Source organism: Trachypithecus francoisi, unplaced genomic scaffold (genome assembly GCF_009764315.1).
Source record: "Trachypithecus francoisi isolate TF-2019V2 unplaced genomic scaffold, Tfra_2.0 Lachesis_group17, whole genome shotgun sequence".
Classification (NCBI taxonomy): Eukaryota; Metazoa; Chordata; class Mammalia; order Primates; family Cercopithecidae; genus Trachypithecus; species Trachypithecus francoisi.
This window is the reverse complement of record NW_022681462.1, coordinates 364,500-386,417: the sequence shown is the minus strand read 5'-3', so window position 1 is coordinate 386,417 and position 21,918 is coordinate 364,500. Positions and strand designations below refer to the sequence as shown.

General features: G+C 58.6%; 1 protein-coding gene across 2 annotated transcripts in view; it reads right to left on the bottom strand.

The window, feature by feature from the left end:
* The window catches only part of KCNIP3 (potassium voltage-gated channel interacting protein 3), a 91,715-nt gene extending 74,380 nt beyond the window's left edge, over positions 1 to 17,335 (bottom strand). Inside the window, exons 1-3 of one of the 2 annotated variants that reach the window (XM_033238825.1) lie at positions 17,196 to 17,335; positions 8,254 to 8,322; positions 3,865 to 4,030 (exon numbers count right to left, since the gene is read on the bottom strand). In XM_033238825.1, coding sequence (XP_033094716.1) covers positions 3,865 to 4,030; positions 8,254 to 8,322; positions 17,196 to 17,210 — 250 coding nt within the window. In that variant the 5' untranslated portion in view covers positions 17,211 to 17,335. The remainder of the gene's footprint in view (positions 1 to 3,864; positions 4,031 to 8,253; positions 8,323 to 17,195) is intronic. The other variant, XM_033238827.1, reaches the window with a different exon arrangement.
* Positions 17,336 to 21,918: the final 4,583 nt, after the last annotated feature.

The following is a 21,918-nucleotide window of genomic DNA, read 5'->3' as shown; positions in this document are numbered from 1 at the left end:
ATGTGTATGTGTGTGCATGTGTGTGCTTTGTGTGTGCATGTGTGTGCTTGTGTGTGTGCATGTGTGTATGTGTGCTCATGTGTGTGTGCATGTGTGTGTCTGCTCGTGTGTGGTCGTGTGTGCATGTGTGTGCTTGTGTGCATGGGCGTGTGTGTGCATGTGTGTGTGCGTGTGTACGTGTGTGCTCTGTGTGTGCATGTGTGTGCTTGTGTGCATGTGCATGTGTGTGCATGTGTGTGTGCGTGTGTATGTGTGCTCTGTGTGTGCATGTGTGTATGTATGTGTGTGCATGTGTGTGCTTTGTGTGTGCACGTGTGTGCTTGTATGTGCATGTGTGTGCTGTGTCTGCATGAGTGTGCATGTGTGTGCACGTGTGTATGTGTGTGCATGTGTGTGCTTTGTGTGTTCATGTGTGTGCTTGTGTGTGCACGTGTGTGGTTGTGTGTGTGCACGTGTGTATGTGTGTGTGCGTGCGTGTGTGCTTTTGTGTGTGCACGCACATGTGTGTGCTTGTGTGTGTGCGTGTGTGTTTGTGTGTGTATGAGAAATGGCTGCGCCGTGTCACACAGAAGGGTGCAGCAGCTGCTAGAGCGTTCCTGCCAGAGCGGTCCAGGATGCCAGGCATCTCCCAAGGCGGTAGGTGGGGCCCTGGCTTCATCCCATTCAGACATCATTCCCTGCTCCTCCGAGTTTCTGTGAACTTCCTGAGGCCTGGAGCCGATGCCTCCGCTTAAACCCGCCGGCCCGGTTTCAGTCGTCTGTAGCCGGGACCCCAGGTTATTTGTGGGTGACATTATTATTCCAGTTGAAGAAACCCAAGTCCCACAGCCCTTGTGGGCAGCAGACTTGAGAAACAGGTCTGTCCTGTTGTGGCATTGGCCATGCCTCTGGAGAGGCGTCCTGCAGGGAGGGACTTCAGATGCAGGGGAGACACGCAGGGCAGGCCAGAGTCCCAGCTTTCGGATAATGGAGGAGGGTCCAAGGAGCTTGTAGGCTGAGGATGGGGGGCATCTCCTGGGTAGAGTGGGGCCCGGCTGCCTGTGCTCTGAGTCTCCTGGGCCCCCGTCTTAGAGGCCCCGCTGTTGGCCACCTCCTGACTCCATCCTGGGGTCTTCACACCCAGGAGGGGCCACTCAGGGCCCAGCCACAGATGCTCCAGCCCGTGTCCAGTGTCTCCAGGCCCCTGCTTCCTGCCCACTCCTTGCCAACGTTCTACCTCACCCAAGCTGGGTCTTGGCTTTCACTCCCAGCTGTTCCCGCCTTGTGTCTCTGGCCCCACTTCCGCCGAATGGAAAAACCCCAGTACGAGGGCACAGTGTCTGGGCCATCCGCCTCCCACAGGACCCCAGGGCTCAGGACACCGTGCTGGGCCTCACAGAGCGTGCCGCGGGGCTACACTGAATGGGCCCCGTTGCTCTTTGCACCCAGAGCCTGTGCAGGCTCCCAAAGAGCGGGGATGCCCCTTCCGCACACGGCACAGCCCTTCACACGCGCACAAAGCTCTCAGTGTGACCGCACCAGCCCGCCCTCCTTGCGGGACACACGCGGGACATGTTTGGACTGAAGATAGGAGACTCGGGAGCTATGGCCAAGGGAGACAAAGGTCACATCGGAGTCCTGGCTCCTCCATCTGTGAGGTCCCTGGGCCCCCTCCTCCCTCAGCTCCCACCAAAGATGCTCATCAGGTGGGCACGGTGGAGCTCTGGGCCCACGCCCTCCCCCAACCCAGCCCCCACTTCTTGTGCCATCTGCTGAGTCATGTGACCTCCCCAAGCTGCCGTGGACGCTTTGGCAAATCAGAGAGATGAGCTTCACACTGCTCCCTTGCACAATCAAATAGGCTTGGATGTGTCATTCGCATCTGCTCCCAGTGCCTGCACAAGGTCCGGTAAACACGTCCACACATGGGAACGAACCCATCGCTGGTGCCTGGCCCTGTCGCCTGTGTGTCATTGACAAGTTGTTCAGCAAACATGTCCTGACAGCTGGGTGTGGAAAGGCCCTGCCCTCTAGGAAGCTGCCCTGAGGTAAGGTGGGCCATGCAGGGATGGTCCCCCCCAGCCCTGACTTGAACACACCAAGCCAGCCCCTATCTCACCTTCATCCCTGTCCACCCCTCTCAGAACAGCTGCTGCTGTCACAGGTGTGCGGAAAGCTTTGGCAAAGGATGCACACCAGCCCCAGACCGTCCGGAGTCACCTCTGTCTGCCAGAGACAGAGACGGGAGGATGAGGCAGAGCATCTGCAGGACCTGAGGGATGGAGGGAGGGTTCCACTGCAGCACTCTTTAAATACTCATTGCCACCAAGAAAGCCCCGGAAGACTGAAGTGGAGGAAATCTGAGTCTCGCACGACTTGAAGCTGTGCCCGTCAGAGTGGACCTGAGCCCCTAGCACATGCAATGGCCACCGTGCTCTCGTCCCTACCCTAAGGCAGAACAGACGCATTTTCATTCTGATGCAGAACGGACAGTGCTCTGAAGGTGGTCCTTCCCGGTTGAGCTATGCGCATGTGCTTTTAGTGAACTCATCAAGTTTCTGCCACCTGCAAAACCTATTGCCCCCATCCCTGAGAAGTTGGGGTGCACGTGGACCTCACCCATGCCTTCACAAGTGCCAGCTCTTCCATGGAAAGGGGTTGGGAACAAGTGTCAGCCAAGGTGACAGCATCATAGATGGGTAGGGGCTCTGTGGGGAAGCAGAGGTGGTGGTGGCAAAAGGGAGGGGGCTGGAATTGTGCTGGCAGCACCATGGAGTGGTGTTTGTGGGTAAAGGACGGGGATCTGGTGTGCAGCAGCCAGTCCCTTTGTGCACAGGTGTGGACCTCTGGCTGTGGCTGTCAGCCACTGTGCCTGCTGTTTGCCCAGACCCCTCAGGTGATCACCTCTATGCATGACCCCCATCAAGCCTGGGAGGCTGGGACCCCTATTGTGCCCATTCCCTGGTCAGGGGACCAAGGTTTCCTGGAAATCACATAGCTAGAGGGGGTCCAAGACAGCAAACCAGAGGCAGCTGTCAAAGGCAAGTCTGCACCTTTTCCTTAAAGTCAGAGGCAGACTCTCATACGCACCATGCTCACCTGTGTGATCCCGAGTGTGCATGGTGTGTGCCTGCATGTGGTGTGTACGTGAGTATGCAAGTGTGTATGGTATGCCTACCTATGTGTGCGTGGTGAGTGTGCAAGCTCATGTGTGGTAGAGGCACTGGCGTGTGTGCACAGGTGTGAGTGGGAGGTGTCTGCATGTGTGTGTGAGATTGTGGCCCTGCCACACCCGGCAAGCACCAAATATCACCCACGGCAAGCCCAGGGCAGGGATTTCTGCCAGTTCTCTCGTTAACACACCAGAATGCAGGCCAAGACAAAGAGCCAGCACCAATCCTTGGGGTGCACTGAACAGGACCAAGGAGGGGCTGAGGGTGGGGCCTCCTTATCACCAGGCACTGCACACATTATTTCCCTTCTTCAAATGTGTCCTGTGGACAGGTTCCAGCCTGCCTTCTCACGGAGGGCTTAGGAAGGAGGTGCCCCGGCTTACCCAGGGCGTGAGCAGTGGGCAGGGTGGAGCCTGGTGTGTTGGACTCTGCAGCCTGGCTCTGTCTTCCTAGCCAACAGGAAAACCCCAGTGTACTCCCAGCTCTCCACACCCATGCTCTGTGGATCCCACTGGGAGCTCAGTGGCCTGTGTGAAGCAGGCACTCAGTGAATGGGGAAGGGTGTGAGTGAATGAAAACACACCTTCGACAGAGACAGGGGCGGAGTGGCCCAGGCTGGGGTCCCAGGCTGGCCTTTGAGCCCTCAGAAAGGACAGTGCTCAGAACAGATCTCCCCACCCCCACCCTCGACCACAGCCCATCCTGGCCCTACCTGAACCCTGTGGGGCTGTGCTGGACAGGATCCACTTGACCAGGCAGCATCTCATCAAAGCCTGGCGGCTGAGCCTTGGCCTCTGCCACTTGACACCCTCCTTCTTGCTAAGTGGCGTGTGCCCGAGGTCCCCCAGGAGGCTGCCGTCCGATGCCTTTGTCACCTCCTGCAGTAGGAACAGGCAGAGCAGCCCTGAGCCTCTGCTCAGAAGGAGGACCCCTGGATGGTCCCCAGCTGCCCTGATATCCTAGGTGAGGCCAGCCTGAACACCACCAAGAGTTCTCCTTCCAGGGCTGCATGCCTAGTGCGGGCAGGCTCCTTTCACTCTACAACCTGGCTATGTTGTAAGACGGGACCCCTGGAAGGCGGGAAGACAGGGGTGCAGGGAGGGGTTGTCAGCAGTGATCCCAGACTTGCTCATTGGGTTCCCCCTTGGCACAGACCAGGTTGCCAGAGCTGGGTGGCCCCTTAGAAATCACGGTCCCAATCCCTCGCCTGCCTGAAGACCAGAGAGGCAAGTGGATCTGTACAGGGTCACACAGCCAGGCCCAGCTCTCTCACTCCCCAAGCAGGGCCACTGCTCTGCCTGAGTTTTCATGTTGAGGCAAGCTGAGAGTGAATGAAAGGCTGGGTGGTGACTCCAGGAGGGCTGCGCTGATGGAACCCACCACTGAGACTGGCAGGGATCTGAAGAAACGGCTCCAGCTATGGACGGGAGAGTGTTGGGAGGAGTGAGCCGTGGGTGGTCATGAAGAGGCTGTGGACCAGCCGGCGCGGTGGTTCACGCCTGTAATCCTAGCACTTTAGGAGGCCGAGGTGGGGGGGGATCACCTGAGGTCAGGAGTTCGAGACCAGCCTGGCCAGCATGATGAAACCCTGTCTCTACTAAAAATACAAGAATTAGCCAGACGTGGTGGCGTGCGCCTGTAATCCCAGCTACTCAGGAGCCTGAGGCAGGAGAATTGCTTGAACCCGGGAGATGGAAGTTGCAGTGAGCTGAGATTGTGCCACTGCATTCCTGCCTGGCCAACAGAGCCAGACTCTGCCTCAAAAAAAAAAAAAAAAAAAAAAGAGGCAGCGGGCCGTGAGCCTGAGTCAGTATGGATAGGAAAAGAACGGCCTGGGGTCATGGTGGAGGCCCCAGGGCAGCAAGATTTGCTCTCCTACCACGTATTTCAGGCCCCCCAATCCTGACATCCAAACTGCCCACCATGCTCAGTTTCCATGCCGGCAGCTGGCCCGTGAGGCCCGGAGGAAGGAGGTGCATGGCAGGCTGGCTGCCACTGGCTACACCTCTGTGCACCTGCTGGGTCGAGTTTGTTGCCTTTGTGCTGTCCCCTCCTGCTCCGGGTGGCAGGGGGACAGGTGTGGCCTGGCCAATTGGACCACAGCCCACCAACGGCGCTCATGCCCATTCTGTCTGTGACGCACTGCCTGAGCTCCAGCTGTGGCACTGGCGCCACCCCCATATGCACATGGGTTCTGAGCGGTTGGGCTCATTGGCCAGTGAAGAGGGTCCCTCAGGGGGTGGGTTGGCCGTGCCCTTCCCAGGTCACAGGCTCTCGTGTGTGCTACCTTTGCACAGTCCTGAAAAGTATTTGGTTGTTCAAAGTAAATAACAGATGGGCGGGGTTGTCAGCTTAGTCAGATGCAGCCCCGCAAGACAGCCCTGTGCTAGCTGGACTCTCAGGTGCAAGGGCCGGAGACTGACTCCGGCTGGCATGAACTGGGAGAATTGGCAGCAGGGAGCCCGGGCCAGTCACAGCCTGCAGGGAAGCACAGAGAGCCAGTCCTAGAAAGCAGGCGAGATCAGAGAGCGGCGCCGGACACCGGCCCTGGCCATGCCCGTCCACACAGAGCCCAGTGACGGGGCTCTGCTGCTGCTGCAAAGGCTGGCCCCTCTCCTGAGGCATGGGCCTGGGACCCCCACTGGTCTCTGCACACTGCAGGCTCCAGTTGAGGGAGGATTCTCCGGGTACTTCACTGGCTCATGGTCCCCTGAGGCCCATCCACTTTTGGGATGGACAGCCGGCCCACTATTCAGTTTAGTGAAGTGGTCCCCTAGGCTGGGAGATGTCCAGTTCCCTTATCCTGGCTTTTGGGCCTTCCTCAGCTAGGTCCCGACTACCAGTCCTCCAGCTCACAGTCATCATCCACCCTTCCTCCGACACACCCTTGGCAACATCCACCCTTCCTCCGACACACCCTTGGCAACAACTCCTGCACATCCCTCCCCTTCTCTGAGGCTCACCAAGCAATGAGGGGGTTCAGTGGTGCCCAGAGCTGCAGCAAGAAGAGGCAATGACCATGCTGATGGAGCAGAAAGAGGGGGAAAGCTGGGAGTGGATGGGTGCCTGGGGTGCTGAGGGAAGCTCCCTACATGCACATGCTGTGCACGCACAGGTGTACACATGCTCACATGCACGCATGCACACACAGAAGCACACACACATATGCATGCACAGGTGTACACATGCTCACATGCATGCATGCACACACACGCACACATATATATGCACACACGTACACATGCTTGTATGCACACATGCACACACAAGCACACATGTGTATCACACACACGTACACATGCTCATGTGCACATGTGCACACACATACATATACACACACACGTCCTGTCAGGCTGGGTCAGAGATGCGGCCTCTCCATTATTCAAGATGTTACTTGGGAGTCTTCATTTTGGTTAAGGAGGGGAGTAGGGGAGAGGGGGCAGCGGGTGCTTCATTACATCACAAATTCTTCGCCGCAGGCTCTGCATGGAGGGTGAGCAGAGGACATCAGAAGAAACTGAGGCAGCCTGGGAGCCCCTGGCAGGAGCTCTTCACTGAGACACCCAGCCCCGTCTGCAGCCCATCTCAGAACAGCACTGGCTTGGCGGGCAAGGCTGCTTCTCAGGGCCCAGGGTGAGTCACAGGGATTCTGTCTTGAAGCCCCAGGCCCAGCTCGTGTGGGAGATCCCATGGGTGTCCTGGGTTCTAGCTCACAGGGCTCTGTCCTCCCAGGAAGGCTGGCTGAGCCCAAAGGGCAGGCCGAGCACCTCCCAAGTGGATGTTGACACTGAGCTGAAAGTAATCTCGTCACTACAACCCCCTGTGGTCGGTAACACGATCGGTCCCCATTTTGCAGATGAAGAAACGAATTCCCTGAGTTTGGGACGTGCCGGGGCCACGCTATGGGTATAGTCTTCTGATTCCAGTGTTCCCAGGGGCTTGACCACGGGCTTTGCTGCTGACACTGTTTCTCGGCCTGGGTCCCTGGGGCGCTCTCTGGAGCTGGATGTGTTCTGAAGCCCCTTAGGCACACAACAGCCTTCCAAAAGGACCGCTGGGGAGTGCCGTGAAGCCCTCCTGGGTGAGGGGCCCCTGCGTGTCTTTTCTCTCTGTGGAGAGAGTCTGGGTGGCGTAGTGGGGGGGCCCAGGCCAGGCTCCTCCATCTGGCTGAGGGGCCAGAATCCTACCTGGGAACCCCATAAGGCAGGCCCGTGATGGCCACCCCTGCCTTTGTGAGGCGGGCCTGGGACGGCCACCCGCTGTGTGAGTCAGGGGTGGGTTCTGAGGAGAAGGGGGAGGGGAGGGCAGGGAGACCCCGGCAGCCGAGCTTGGGAAGCGCTGGGGCCCGTCAGGCTGTCGGGGAGGCTGGAGGAGGGAGAGTGACCGGGTCATCCTCATGAATATTTGACACTTGTCTGTCTGGAAGAGGGTCTGACTGAGCTGTCAGGGAATGTTAAATAGCAGCCCAGGCACCCTCCGGCTGGCTTGGGAGGCTCACAGCATGGAAGGGGGGGTGTCCTCAGAGGCGGCCCCATGGCCCCTCACCCCACGGTGCCTTGGTGCTGGGAGAGAAGCCGGGGCAGTGATGAGATGGAACATGAATTAGATGCCCCAACCCTGCTGGCAGCCCCAGAGCCTCCCTGCCAGGCCCTGACAGCCCCACCGTGCCCCTACAAGTCTCCTCCCACACCACTGCCTTGGCACCTGCTGCTCCCAGCATTGGACGCTTCTGCCCTGGGCGTTCAAGGCCTCACTCAGGGAGAGCCCCTGCCTGACTCCCTAGGCCACCCTCCCCCGTGTGCCTCCATCTCAGCCCTTCTTCACAGCACCCAGCCCTGGTGGACTGTGAACCGATCCTACTACTGTGTTTTCTGCTGCATTTTCTGTCTCTCCCCTTAAGCGCGTCAGCTCTGCGAGAGTGAAACCTGATGCTCACGTGACCTGCTTTTCCTCGTGACACAGCCCGGCACCCCAGAGATCCTCACCCCCAAAACTCCACAGTCAAAGAGCAGACCGTCAGGTTAGAAAGTGTGAAAGACATGCACAGACATTTCACCAGAGAGGACGTGTGGATGGCAAAGGCGGCGGGAGGAGAAGTTACCGTCAGTAGCCACTCTGGCAACGCAGAGGAGGACCGCTGTGAGACACCACCATGTGCCTGTCCGAACAGCTGGAACCAAAGATAATGACAGCTGAACGCTGGTGAGGATATGGAGAAACGGAATCACCCCTGCCTTGCCGGTGGAAAAGGAAAACGCCTTAGCCACTCTGGAGAACAGTTTAGCAGCTTCCTATAAAAACCAGACATGCGGCCGGGCGTGGTGGCTCAAGCCTGTAATCCCAGCACTTTGGGAGGCCGAGACGGGCAGATCACGAGGTCAGGAGATGGAGACCATCCTGGCTAACACGGTGAAACCCCGTCTCTACTAAAAATACAAAAACTAGCCGGGCGAGGTGGCGGGCGCCTGTAGTCCCAGCTACTCGGGAGGCTGAGGCAGGAGAATGGCGTGAACCCGGGAGGCGGAGCTTGCAGTGAGCTGAGATCCGGCCACTGCACTCCAGCCCGGGCGACAGAGCGAGACTCCGTCTCAAAAAAAAAAAAAAAACCAGACATGCGCTCCCACAGAGCCCGGCCACGGTACTCTTGGGCATTTCTCCTGGAGAAATGAAAAGTTATGTTCAAGTGAAAAACCTGTACACAAATGTTCATGGCAGCTTTACCTGGAATGGCCCCAAACTGGAGCCATCCCAATGCCCTTCGATGGGTGAATGATTAAAAAACTGCAGGGCGTCCGTACCACGGAATCCTGAACAAGTCAAACAAACAAACCGCTGGCGCACACCACACCTGCGCGAACCTCCAGAGAATGACGCCGAATGAAAAGGCCAATCCGAAAGGTCACGCTCTGTGTGATTCTATTTACATAACATTGTAAAACGACCAAGTGTCAGAAATGGAGAACAGACGAGAGGGCCAGGGGTTAAGGATGGGGGAGGTGGCAGGAGGGGAGGGGTGCGGCTCTCACAGGGCGGCAGGAGGGGCCTCGTGGGGACGGAGCTGTTTTGCATCTCAGTGGTGCTGTTGGGTGCCTGAACCTACGGATGTGATGAAATCGTGGCAAAAACGCACACGGGAATGAGTGCATGTGAACTGGGAAATCGGATAGGGCTGGTGGTTTGCATCATTGCGGACACTCCGGTTGTGCTATTGTGTTGTAGTTTTGCAATGTGCTGTCTTTGGGGAAACCGGGTAAAGGGTACACGGGCCCTCTGTGTGAGCTCCTACAACTGCATGTGAATCTACAATGAGCTCAGTAAAGATTTCCATCAAAAAATACTCTCACGCACCCAGAAAGAGGGCGTTAAAAACACCAGAATGCACAAGGACCTGAATAAATATTCACGAATGATCAAAAGTCCCCTGTGCTCTTCCTAATTCACCCGGGACTCTCCCCTCCCACTCCTGCTCGATGCTGGCCTCATTTTAACGGGCGACAGAACTGTCATTGTCCACCAGCTTCAGGGGATGGCCAGGGTTGAGTGGCAGAGACCAGCAAAGCCAGAAGATCTGGACCCTGGGTTCAGGCAGAGTCCCTGGTGGCACACTTGGCAGTGTGGACACTCAGGGCTGCGTCCCAGAAATGGCCCTAGGCTGGCCCTGGGGACCTGCAGCCTTCTCAGAGGTCACAAGGTTCCCTCAAGGGTAGAGGCTGCTGGTGGGCCAGGCAGGCCCTTCTCTGCCAGTCACCTGGGGGCTGAGATTTGTAGCTCCTGTCCAGCCAGGCAGGCCAGGACCAGGCCTCAACTTCCTTCTAAGTCCTCCTGGCCTGTGCAGAGCCAGGGAGGGACAGAAAAGGGATGGCGCGGGTGATGCCCCTGCTGCGTGCTGGTGCTGAGTTAGTTGTTTGGAGGGGTTATCTTATTTAATGGTCACACCAACTTTTTGAGGTTCCTTAGAACCTCAAAATTACCCAACGCATCCAACTGAGCCCCAAATCCTGCAGTGGGTTCTAGCTCACCCCCTCACGCAGCTTGCCAGGGTCCCTGGGGTACGTGTTCTCCTGTTATTCAACAGGGGTAAACCCAACCTATTCCAAGTCAGCTGCGTCCTGGGGGCTTTGGCCTGAGGTCTCCGGCACTGGGGAGCTGCACCTACAAGGTGCAGGAGATGACTTAGACCCCAGGCCATCGCACTCTCCAGCTCCCCCCTGCCATCCCCTTTACAGAGGGAGGGCACGGCTTCAGCTCAGAGCCTCGACAGGCCACAGACCGTGGGTGGGAGTTTATTGCTGCCACCTTATTTCATGGCAATGTGGTGCTTGCTTTCCACTCCTGCTCCCGGCTTCCCACTCACAGTACTGATTTAAAGATTCCCTTTCAAATGGATTCACTAAAATGCAACGCACGAGTTAATTTAAAGAAAAATAGTAATAAATAATAGCACAGGTCACAACAGATACAGCAAAACAGTAAAGGCAGGAAGTGTGTAAATCTCTCTGTGACTGAGGCTGAGGGCCTGCTCGACTCAGCCAGGCAACCCCCAGGTCTGAGTGACGGTGGCCTCTCGCCATACAGGCTGCTGAGACTGACACGTGGCTGGTCCACACTGAGATGTGCCCTCCATGTAAACACACACTGGGTTCCAAACGTTTACTTACTAGACTATCAAATAGCACATTAAAAATGCTTTCTATCGATGGCAGGTTGAAATGATAATCATTTACACTGGGTTCAATAAAACATATGGTTAAAATAATTTAACTTTTTGTTCTTTCTTTACTGTGCCTACTGGCACATTTGAAGTGACATCTGTGGCTTGCATCATGTCTCTGTTGGACAGCACCGGTCTGGATGGTTCTCAGACCTGCCATCCTCCTGGCAGGGCACAGCCGCGGCAGCTGTTCTCTGCCACCCAAGTGCAGCTGGAGTTGGAGCTGCCTCAGAAGGGTGGCCTGGTGGAATGTGTAGGTCAGGTTGGGGGGTGGATGAGGCAGGGGCCACCTGGGGGAGGTGAGCGGCGCCCAGGCCCAGGAGACCTGGGGAAGGCTGAGCCAGGCGGAGGTCATGGCTGGGTGCTGGGGATATTATGGAGATAGGACCTACTCTAGATGTGGGCAGCGAGGGAGGGGCGGTGGCTCCCCAGTGCCGAGAAAACAGTCACTATCGGGACGTAGGAGGCAGGGCTGTCCCCCATGCCTTCCTTTCCCCCTGAACACGGTCCAGTCTCTGCTGCAAACACCACACCATCACCCCTAGAGCCTCCACACCACAGACAGAGGCTGCGCACTTGGAACAAACCTCCAGGACCTGGACCGGACATTCTACCTCGTGGCTCCCTACCCTGTAGGTCCCCTGAGAGGCCAGGTGGCCCATGGGGCAGCATCCCACGCCTTGCCCGATGCCCAGCATGGCACAGCTTTGTCCTGTGGAGGCCCATCTGACTGAGAAAATGCAGTCAGACTGTCAGGGGCGTGCCAAGGTGAAACCCTTGGGCTGCTAGTTCAGTCTCCATGGTTCTCGTCAACTGTGCTCCAGAGAAACTCCCAGAGAGCCGTCCAGAGCAGACGTGGCAGAGGTGAGTGGGGGGCACATGGCCTGTGAGAAGTGGGGGTGCACGGCCAGAGGCCAGGCAGGGTCCTGGGAAACCTGCGCTAAAGTGTTCAGGCTCCGTTCCCCAGAGGTGCTGTTCTAGGAGCACATGCATGGGCAAGACGCATCGCTCACTCCTCCCAGATGTCTGCAGACTTAACGGATGCAAAACAGAAGTGATTGGCTTCGTATGTGCCACCAGGGCCCCTGGGTGTGGGCTCAGAGGGCACGGCTAGTGGGGGGCAGGGTAGGAGATCAAAGGCAGGTGGATGTGATGTCCAGCAGTGAGGACAGTGGGAGGGGTCTGTGGCCAACCAGTTATGTGAATCCCACACTCTCGCTTCCCAGCTCGGTGACCCTGACAGAGAACCTGACAGCTCCAAGCCTCAGTTTCCTCATCTGCAAAATGGGGGTGACAACATGCCCTCACAGGGTTAAGGGGAAGGCGAGGTGATGAAGCCCCCAGCGGGGGAGGGTCAGTATTGCTCGCCCTTCCGATCCCAGGGAGGGTCTGGCTGTCCAAGCCCGCAGCCTGGCATGCCTGGCAGGGAAGCCCAACGTGCCACTCTCAGCGGCTGCACACCAGAATCACGCGAGGAGGCTCCCACCATCCGCCTGCCCAGGGGCTGGATTGTTTGATGTAGAGAGGCCTGGGCTACTCTGTTCTTATAAAGCTCCTCGGTAGATCTGAAAATGTCGCTTGGAGAATTTGTTTAGAGTGTCTGTCCCTCCAAATAGAAAATTCTTGGCCTTGCCTGGAAGACGAAGGGGGTCTCCCTGTTCTCACCCCCTTCCTTTCTGGGAGGGTTTCCCCGAGGCCAGGGCCAGCAGGGGACATCCAGGCTGCTCAGCTGTGGGGCTCTCCACCCCCACCCTGTCCACGGCTGCTGCAGTGCAGACTGGCCCACCCGGCACTGCTTGCTGTCACTGGCTCTATTTCCATCACTCGGGACAGATGGCAGGAAGCAGTGGTGGGCGTTGTGTCGTGCAGGCCCCCGGGGTACGGAATCGGGAAGCTCTGGGGAGCCTGGATTCTACACCCACCCCTGGGCACAGACAGACATGGGCCAGGCAGCTTGCCTTGCTGGGGGAGCCGCGGTCGTCATGAGTCCGTGAAGATGCAGACATGCACATGTGCACACACACACCACACACAGCACTGCGCCCCAGCCCTCTCACAGCACCCGAGCAGGAGAGCCGGGCTGTGCCCCCCGCTCTGATGGCTGCCACCTTGGCAAGGACAAGTTCCCCATGCTGCCCGGCAGCGAGGATGTCACGTTCACCCAGGGGAGAGCTTGAGTTGCCCGTGGCCACATTGCCTCTTGGTGGCCTTCCCAGGCTCTCCCCCACAGCCAGAAGGGATGGCACAGGCATTCCCTTCATGAATGGAGGCCTCACTCCGTGCCAGGGGCCAGGACAAGCCGCTTGGTAAAGGATCACATTTATCTGGGGGTTCTGTGATATTCATACGTCCCCCAGGAAAATGGGGAGACAGTGGCACAGAGGAGCTAAGTAACCTGTCAGAGGACACACAGCCGGTGCGTGACGGGGCCAGGGCTGAGCCCAGGTCTGCTGGTGCAGAGTCAGGGCTCACAACCACCAAGGCACAGCCATGACACCTCCTGGCCATGCCTGTCTCCTGCCTGGGGTCCTTCAGTCCTGCACGGTGAGGATCTGGGCTCTGTGCAAGACCCACGGACATTTGTATGCACATGCGGGGCACTGCTGGCAGTGGCCCCGACTTGAGTCAGCCAGGCCCATGCCCTCCCACCCCGCACTGCTCATCACACGGCCTGGCAGACGCTGTGAGCATCTCTCAGACCCAGATGGGAAGACTGAGGCCCAGAGAGGGGAGGGCCCTGCCCTGAGTCAGTGGGGCAGAGGTGGGGCTGTCCAGAGTGCCCACCTTGAGAGAGGATCCCACGACAGAGCTGGGCACAGGGGCGTGTGGCACTGGCAGGAGGGGACTGGGATGCAGGGGACTTGCCCCTTGCCTACCCCGGCCTCTGCCCACTCTCCACGTGCTGAAGGTTGGGGAAGGCCAGGGGCGTTGAGCAGGCTGGGAGGTGAGGTCAGAAAAGACCACCAGCTGCTTTTCCTGGCTGAGCCTGGCCCAGGCCCGGCCAGACTGATGGAGAGGGCATGCTGGGCAGAGAGGTGAGGAGGTAGCAGATCGGAGGGGGAAGCTGGGCTGACCCTAGTGTGGGACATGCCACCCCCACGCTGCCCTCCCGTCTCAGCTCAGCTGCTCCTTCCCCAACTCTGCGGGTCCCCTTGCTTCTTTCCCTGCCACAGGGCTGCTCTGTGGCCTTCTAGGGCATCAGCTGATCACAGATGACAGATGCACCTGCTCAAGGGCAACACCAGTCAGCTGGGGCCGGGAGCCCTGGGCAGGGAGCAGCACGGGGCTCACCCCACTCTGTGCCCTCCCCCAACTCTCAGGCTCCTGCCTGCCCCAGGTCTGGGCACTAGGTCGGGAAGACGTGCTAACTTCTCTCCCCTCTTCTGTTTCACCCTGGGAACTGACTGCCTTCTTCCCCGCAGAAGCCACACTGGCTGCTCCTGGAAGTCACTGGGATGCCCAGGGCTGGGTTGGGGAGGGCAGGTGGGCTCTAAGCCCCCTCTGCTAAGTCAGCAGAGCAGTTCTCTGCCTCACGCAGAAAGTCTTGATAAGACAAGGCAACCTGAATTTAGAATGCTGGGGCCCTGTCCTTCCTAGCTCTGTATCCACAGCCCAAAAATGGGAAGCAACTAGCTCCAGGTCATGTGGTTACTGCAGGGCATGTGGCCAGGTGGAGTCTGGCTTGTGTGCACTCCCTAGAGGGCTCAGAGGGCACAACAGACCACCGGCCCAGGGAGTCAGGCCCATGGCTGGGATGGCCCCTCCTCTGCCATCTGGTTAAAAGCATGCCCTTCTCCTCCTGCGTCTTCTTCCACAGCGTCCAAGCCCTAGGGACCTGCTGCGCTCCGGAGTAAGACAGAGCAGGATTCAAATCTCAGCCACAGCTCTTTGTAGCCTGCAGTCTGGGGCAGGCCTCTGTTTCCCCATCTGTGAAGTGGGGATGATACCAACAGCTACCTTGTGGGCTACATGAGAATCCAGGGAGATAATGCGGGAGACAATGGCCCAGAGGGGCGCTGGCACCCTAAAGCTCCTGGCCCTCAGCCCTGCCCTTCTCCTGGGCTCTTCCTGGAGAGCTGAGGCAGAGCCCCTTTCTTCCCAGCGCAGCCTGGGGTCTTTTGAAATGTGGGAGCAAATTAGGGCCCATCTGGCACAGTGCCCTGTAACAAGGCTAGAAGCCAGGTAGAAGGGGTTCCTGATGCACGTGCTGGGCTGTGAAGACACCACAGCCCCAACACCGCGACAGCAGCCCCTGTGGACCCTGCGAGTCCTTCAATCCTTTCTCCTAAGAGCTCATGGGATCAAGCTCATGGAGTCCTGGAGCTGTTCCCTTTCTCTGCGCCTCAGTGTCTAGAATGGGAATGGCAGTGCCCCCCTGCCTCCCTCCAGGAGTGAGGTGAGAATTCGTGAATGGCTGGGGAGTGTGGGGAGAAGGCTGGGGAGCCGGGCAGTCATGGGGCGTTACTGGGGGGCAGCCACTGACCATGACCCTGAGGAGTCAGAATACCTCCCAGCCTGAGCTCTGATTACAGTTCCTGCTGCCACAGCAGAGGAAGGTTACTTTTCACCATCTCCCATTGATCTTAATGAGAGACCTAGCGGTGGCTTCTCCTAGGACCACTGTCTCTGCTGGGCCCAGCACCAGAAGGTGTGGGTCTCACTCTCCTCCCTGGCCAGGCCAATCACCGGAAAGCCGCTAGCAGACATAAGGACAGCGAGACTCACTGGGACCCAGGAGCCAGTTGTGGGAGGGTGGAGGGCAGTGTAGGGCCACAGTGGCCGAGGGAAGAACCAGAGGTAAGTGCAGGACTCAGGCCACCCACTCTGCCAGTCTGGCAGGGGCAGGAGTGGCCAAGCTCCCAGAGTGACCTTTGGCAGTTAAGGCCAGCAGAGGAAAGGCAAGGGAGGGGAGGACTGTCCTGTGCTGGTGGTCAGAGCTGGCTGTGTGCACATCTGTATGCAGCCTGGCTCTGGAAATTCCCATCTCTGTGGTCATGCGGGGTCGCTCAATGCGTCTCTGCCTGTGGGCACAGTCGCACTGTGTGCCCCGATGCCAGGGTGACAGGAGAGAAGGCACATTTTCCATGTGCAGTGTTGCCATGCTCAAAGGGCTTCATGCCACCACCTCAGTTGATCCTCTTGGCACCCTGGAAGATGGAGCAGACAGATCTAGGGCGGCCTGGAGTTTGGGGGCAGTGTGGTCCAAGCCAGCCACCCGCCCATGCTTGGATGCTTGTCCTCACAGGTGAAAGAGGCAGGGAGCCCTCTCTTTAGGGCAGAGACACTGAGGTGCCAACCCCGTATCCCTTCTTTCCTACACTCAAGACCCTGATTCTCTCTGGGTCCTTCTGTCCTTCTTTCTTTCTCCTTCCTGTCCATATGTCAGTATGAACCCCTGTGTGCTGGCTGGAGCTCCAGCAGCCACGTTGCACCTTAAGGTAACCTCAGCAGTGATACGGAGCGGGCCTGAGACGCTGCTGACCAGGTGGCCTCCAAGCCAGCCCTCCACTGCCCCTCTGGACTTCTGCATGAGAGAGAAACCCCGCTAACCTTGTTCCAGCCACTGTTACTTGGGGCGTTCTGTTATGAGCAGCCAGACCTGGTCCTGAACTATCCTGAATGTGTGGGCACCTCACAGGGCAGCAGGCCAGACCTTCCGAGAGTCACCTAGAGACTGGAAGGCAACTTATTCCTCCTTCCCTCGTTCCCTCTTTAATTCTTCACCCCGCCCTGCTCCCCACCAGTCCCTGCTCGACTGTTTCTCGAACTCTGTGCCAGGCATTTTCCTCGGGTTCTCTCTCTGACCTCCCCACAGCCCCGCTGAGAGGGAATGTGTGGGGAGTGTCCTTGTCAGGGGCTCCGGAGCCCTTTGAAACGAAGTGAGCACTCATTCATTACTCGATTGCTTGATTAGAAGATGTGTCCATGGACCAACTTCCAAGCTCAAGAGACTCCCTCCCAGGCTCACCCCTCCCCCAACCCTGAAGGCTGTGGGGCCCAGGCTCAGTGTCAGCCACGCTGGCACCTGGCCCAGGAGCCTAACTGAGCAGGACGAGTCGTGGGCTGACCCCAAGCTCCTCCTCTGTCCAGCTTCCCTTCCGCAAACACTTAAAACCTCTCCCATCCCAAGGGAGCCCCAGGAGTTCACCCTCCCGGCCAGGACACCCCAGTGCCAGCCACGACACCCTAAAGCTCGCTTTCCCCAAAGGAAAGTGGAACAAGAGGGGACAGGGGTCAAAGAAAAATGCTTCCTGGTCCAGAGCAACCCCCAGAATCCCCCATTCCTCCCCACTACCCCCTCCAGAGCAAGACTCCACTCTCCCAGCGCCTACCTTAGCCGGCTGCATCCTGGGTGCTGAAGGCAACTGTTGCCAGGCCTTCCCACTTCACAGCCGAGGCAGACAGGACTGCCCAGGCCGGCTGGCAGCTGCCTCATGTTTGCCTGGACCCAGACGTAATTGTCAACGGCAGCTTCTCGCCCTCCCCCTGCCCACCCCTTCCTCCCTGCCGGCTTTTATCGCTCCACCCCTCTGCCTCCTCCCTCCCTCCCTCACTCTCTCTCTCTTTCTCTTCTCTCTCTCTCTCCCCCTCTCTCTCTCTCTCCATGGCCCCTAATCCGGCCTCTCAGAGCCTGTCGAGAGCCTCTGTCTGGCTCTCCTGGCCTCTCTCCTACCCTGTCACCAGCATCTCTCTGGGCCTCCTCTGCCATCTGCCTCTTTCTCTGCTCCTCGCCTTTCTTGGTCACCAAGGAAGAATGGGGGTAGGGGGTGCAGGGACCTGGGGCTGGGGAGAGGGGCGCTCAGGGCAGGAGTTTCTGCCCCAAGAAGTGGGGAGGAGCCGCAGCTGAACCCAGAGTGCCCAGGAGGGACCGTGGAAGTGGAAAAGGAACGGATCATTTCTGGAGGCATTTTCCAGAGCAAATCAGGACACCCCCACCGCCCCAGTCCTGCCTGCCACTCTACAGACACAGGACGGTGCCACCCTTATGATGATCTCAGACCAAGGGGCCCCCAAGAGAGCAGGGAGCCATGCTCCCAGCATCTGAAGCGTCCCCTCTCAGGGTCCTGGCCTGAGGTGCTGGTCTGCAAGGTGCTGGTCTGGGGCTCGCAACCCAGAAACAGGGACAGCCACCAGGGTCACATCCTCAGGATGATACTCAGGGTCCTTCCACCTCTTTCATCTGTCCCTCATTAATCACCTCCCATTCACCCATCCCCGGGCCTCGAAGTGTGGGTGTCTCCTCAAAGCATGAGCTGCTCATGCTCTCCAGCTGTGCTGGGCCCCTCCCAGCTCCCAAGTCGGGATGCATCCAGGGGAGCCGAGGACCTGATGGGATCTCCTGGGGTGCGAGGGTGGGGAATGGGGGCAAGGGCTCCCAGGCATCCCTGCGAGAGGGGGCTCCGTCCCGTCCCTCGGGCGGGCAGCTCCTGGGCGTTTGGTTGGCCCCCAAGCAAACCACTCAGGAGCCAGGTGCCCGAAATCTTTGCCAAGTTTCCCTTTTTGGAGCCCAGAGGAGCCAGCCTGTGCCAGTAGTTCCCATGGAGACGAAGCCCTGGGATGCCTCCCTCCTTCACAGCCTGCACAATTATGCTTGCATGCCCTTTTTCTTTTTTTTCTTTTTTTTTGAGCCAACCAATTAGCTCCAACTTTCAGATCCTCAGGGGAAGAAAATAGCCCAGAGTTGTCAACCCACCGAGGCAAGGAAGAGGTTTCCAGAGGGGAGGCGGCAGCCCAGGTGTCTGGCCCTGTCCAGCTCCCCCGTGCCCCACCCACACTGCACCCTGGGAAGTGGGGGAGGGAGGGAGGCCCCCTCACGGCTGTCAGCTCAGGGCCAGCATCCTGGGAGCTCATCTGCTTTTTTTTTTGAGACAGGGTCTCACTCTGTCACCCAGGCTGGAGTACAGTGGTGTGATCATGGCTCACTGCAGCCTTCACCTGCCAGGCTCAAGCACTCCTCCTATTTCAGTCTCCTAAGCAGCTGGGACTACAAGGCACATGCCACCATGCACGGCTAATTTTTATATTTTTTTGTAGAGATGGAGTCTCACTATGGTGCCCAGGCTGGTCTCCAAGTCTTGGGCTCAGATGATCCACCTGCCTCTGCCTCTCAAAGTGCTGGAGTTCCAGGCGTGAGCCACCGTGCCCAGCCCCATCCTCCCTTCCCCGCCTGGTACAGTCCTGCCCTTCTGACTCTGAGCAAGCCTCCGCAAGCAGGAGGCTTGAGTCCTCATAGTGGCCTTGGGAGAAAAGCGCCATTATCTCCCTCTACAGATGATAATGGTGAGACCCAGAAAAGCTAAAGGACTTGCCCAAGTCACAGGCTAGGGAGTGGTAACGCCAGGGCCCAAAGCCTGTTGCCTGCTTCCCGGAGTGAGCACCATGGGTGCTGAGATCCCGCTGGCGGCTCTATGCCCACAGCTTACACAGCAGCTTGGAAAATTGGTGACCGCACTGCCATGATGGGCTGGTCTTCCTGATGGCCTGGCCGGAGGAGTCAGGAGCAGAGGAGCCCACTCGTCACAGCAGCACCCCCGAGAGTCGCTCACCCTTGCTTGGCACCCTCGCCGACATCCCACACTCAGATGCGCTGTCCTTGGAGTTCACAGGTGTGACACCGCAGGCCTGGGACAACTGCCCTGCCCTGCTGGGCTCACCAGTTGCTCGGGCCTTGTGAGCCTCCCACTGCAGCTAGTACCCAGGTGGGCATCCCTGGTAAAATGCAGAAGTGGAGTGTGTGTGCCCCCTGCCGCCACACCCCGCTTCCTCAGTGGCTGTCCAGGGCCCCAGGCACTCCCAGCTGGGCCCCTCCCCTGGGCCTGTGGGGAACACTGGAATGAGAAGGGGAGGAGAAGGGGGTCTGGGACTCCCACGTGGGCTCAGAGGCGGCCCTGGTGTGGGCACACGGGCATCTGCAGGCTTCCCAGAGACGGCCTTGGCAATTCCCAGTGTTCTCTGTGGTGTGTCCGACCCGCAGCAGGTTAAGGAGGCTCGCGAGGACTTCGTCTTGTCCGCTAGGAACGCTTCAGCCCTGCGTTTCCCGCTGTGGCTTCCTCACATAGGGGCTGTGGGGAGACACCGAGGCTGGGGGGAGTTTGGAGGTGAGAAAGGAAGGGATGATTTCAAGCCCGGAAGAAGGTCAGGTTTCCTCTCGTGGTCACAGTGTTTCAGGAGGCCGTCGTAGGCTGTTCCAGCTGATCACGGCCCTCACTCTCGTCCTCCCCAGGCGAGTGGCTCATGGTGCCCCCGCCCACAGACCTTGTTGCTCGTGATCCCGCATTCCAGGCCCAAATTCAAGTCCCTCCTCCCCAGGCCCCCAAACCCAGCTCCGTGGAGCCCCCAGCCCAGGGCTCTTTTCCTTAGGCCCTATTTTTTGTTGGGCCCTGGCTGAGGGGTACAAGGCGGGGGAGAGAGAGAGAGAGAAGCCTGGCCGGCTGGGGGCATCTTGGTAAGAAAATACAAATGTTCCTCATCACTTCACATCTCACAACACAGGCTCAGCCCCCATTCAGGCCCATGTCATCGTCAACTCTCCTGCTCCCCACCCAGCTCAGGCCTGGGGGTGGCGGCCTGGGGCAGGCAGCCTGGGGCAGGTGGCTGGGGTGGCGACCTGGGGCAGGCGGCCGGCATGGCAGCCTCCAGCTGAGCTGTGCTCTGGGTTTGCAGAGGTCGAGAGCTGTCCTTCCTTCTCTGTGGGCTGCTCCAAGGGTCCTCGGAGCCTGGCCTCCTGGTCCCCTGACTAGAGTCTTTCACACGGGCCTCAGGGAACCCACAAGCCCCCAGTACCTAATGGCAGCTCTGCCTCCTCTTGGGCTGAGGTCGGTTCACACTCTGGGCGGCCTCCTTCGACTGGACCTAGGAGACTCCATGCCGACTGTCACAGGAGGCGCTCACCTGGGCCGCCAGCTCTCTCCTTAGCTCCGCCTTCAAGGCAGCCAGCCTGACTGCCCTCGAGACTTTGCAGTGGGTGCGGCATCAGACCAAGGGATTTCTCAGACTCCAGGGAACACCGTGAAGCTCTCTGGCGGCTTTCTTTAAAGCCCCTTTCCTTGCAGCTTGAAGTGAAGAAAGGGCGGCTGACCACATGCCTCGGACTCAGCTCACCTCCCTGAAACCTCCCTCCTCTAACCTCAGCGCCTGACTCCTTGGCTCCCACTCCAGCCCTCAGTGTGGGAAGGGGCTCAGCCACCTCTTCCCTAAATTCTGCTTCACTCATGGGCAGAAGTCAAGGGCTCAGATGGGGCCCCACCCTCTACTCATCCCCTCCCTCCCTCCTCACCCAAGCCGCAGTTCTCGGTCAGCATTTGTAAGACGGATGAGTGCGGACCACCTAAGGACGGGCACACCCAGCATGTGCTAGGAAGGGCTGGGACCACGGACAAGGAACTTTATTCTGGCAGCAGGTGCTGTGTGCACCAGGTTGGCCACCAGCCTCCTGGTTCAGTTCCTGGCACTCAGGCTAGAAGCGATGGACGGCCCTGGCTCGGGGAGAGTAGGGAAGGGGGACGCTGTCCACATTCGCCCAGAGCGGGGCCTCGGGCTGATTCCAGAAGACTCAGATGTGGCCTGAGTGGCACTGTTCTCCGCGGATTCATTGGGATGAGTGCTGCCCTTTCTACTCCGCCCACATCCAGTCTCTGTGCCTGAGCTTTCTCAGCTATCAGGCAGGTAAATAACAATGCCTGCCTCCCAGTTAATTCATGGAAAGTGCTTCCTGACTTATGCTCAGAACTCAGTAAATAAATATTAACTCGCAGTGTTTGTCCCTTCAGGTAGTTGGGTAGGCTCTTGCCCGGCCACATGGCTCTCCCTTTGTACACCTCGCGCCAGCTGGAGCCGCCCTGAGCAGCCACCTGGGACCTCAGACACCCTGGCCCATCTGGCATTGCTTTGGCACAATCTTATCGTAAGGCCTTCTGCTGGGGGGCCAGGTTGGAGGGTCTGGAAGAACTCCTAGCACCCCCAATCTGTCATCCCTGCCACAGGGACAGCAAGGACACTTGGTTCAAGTCACCTTGGAGAGAGGGCCTCGCTCCCGCATGCCCACAGGGAATGGGA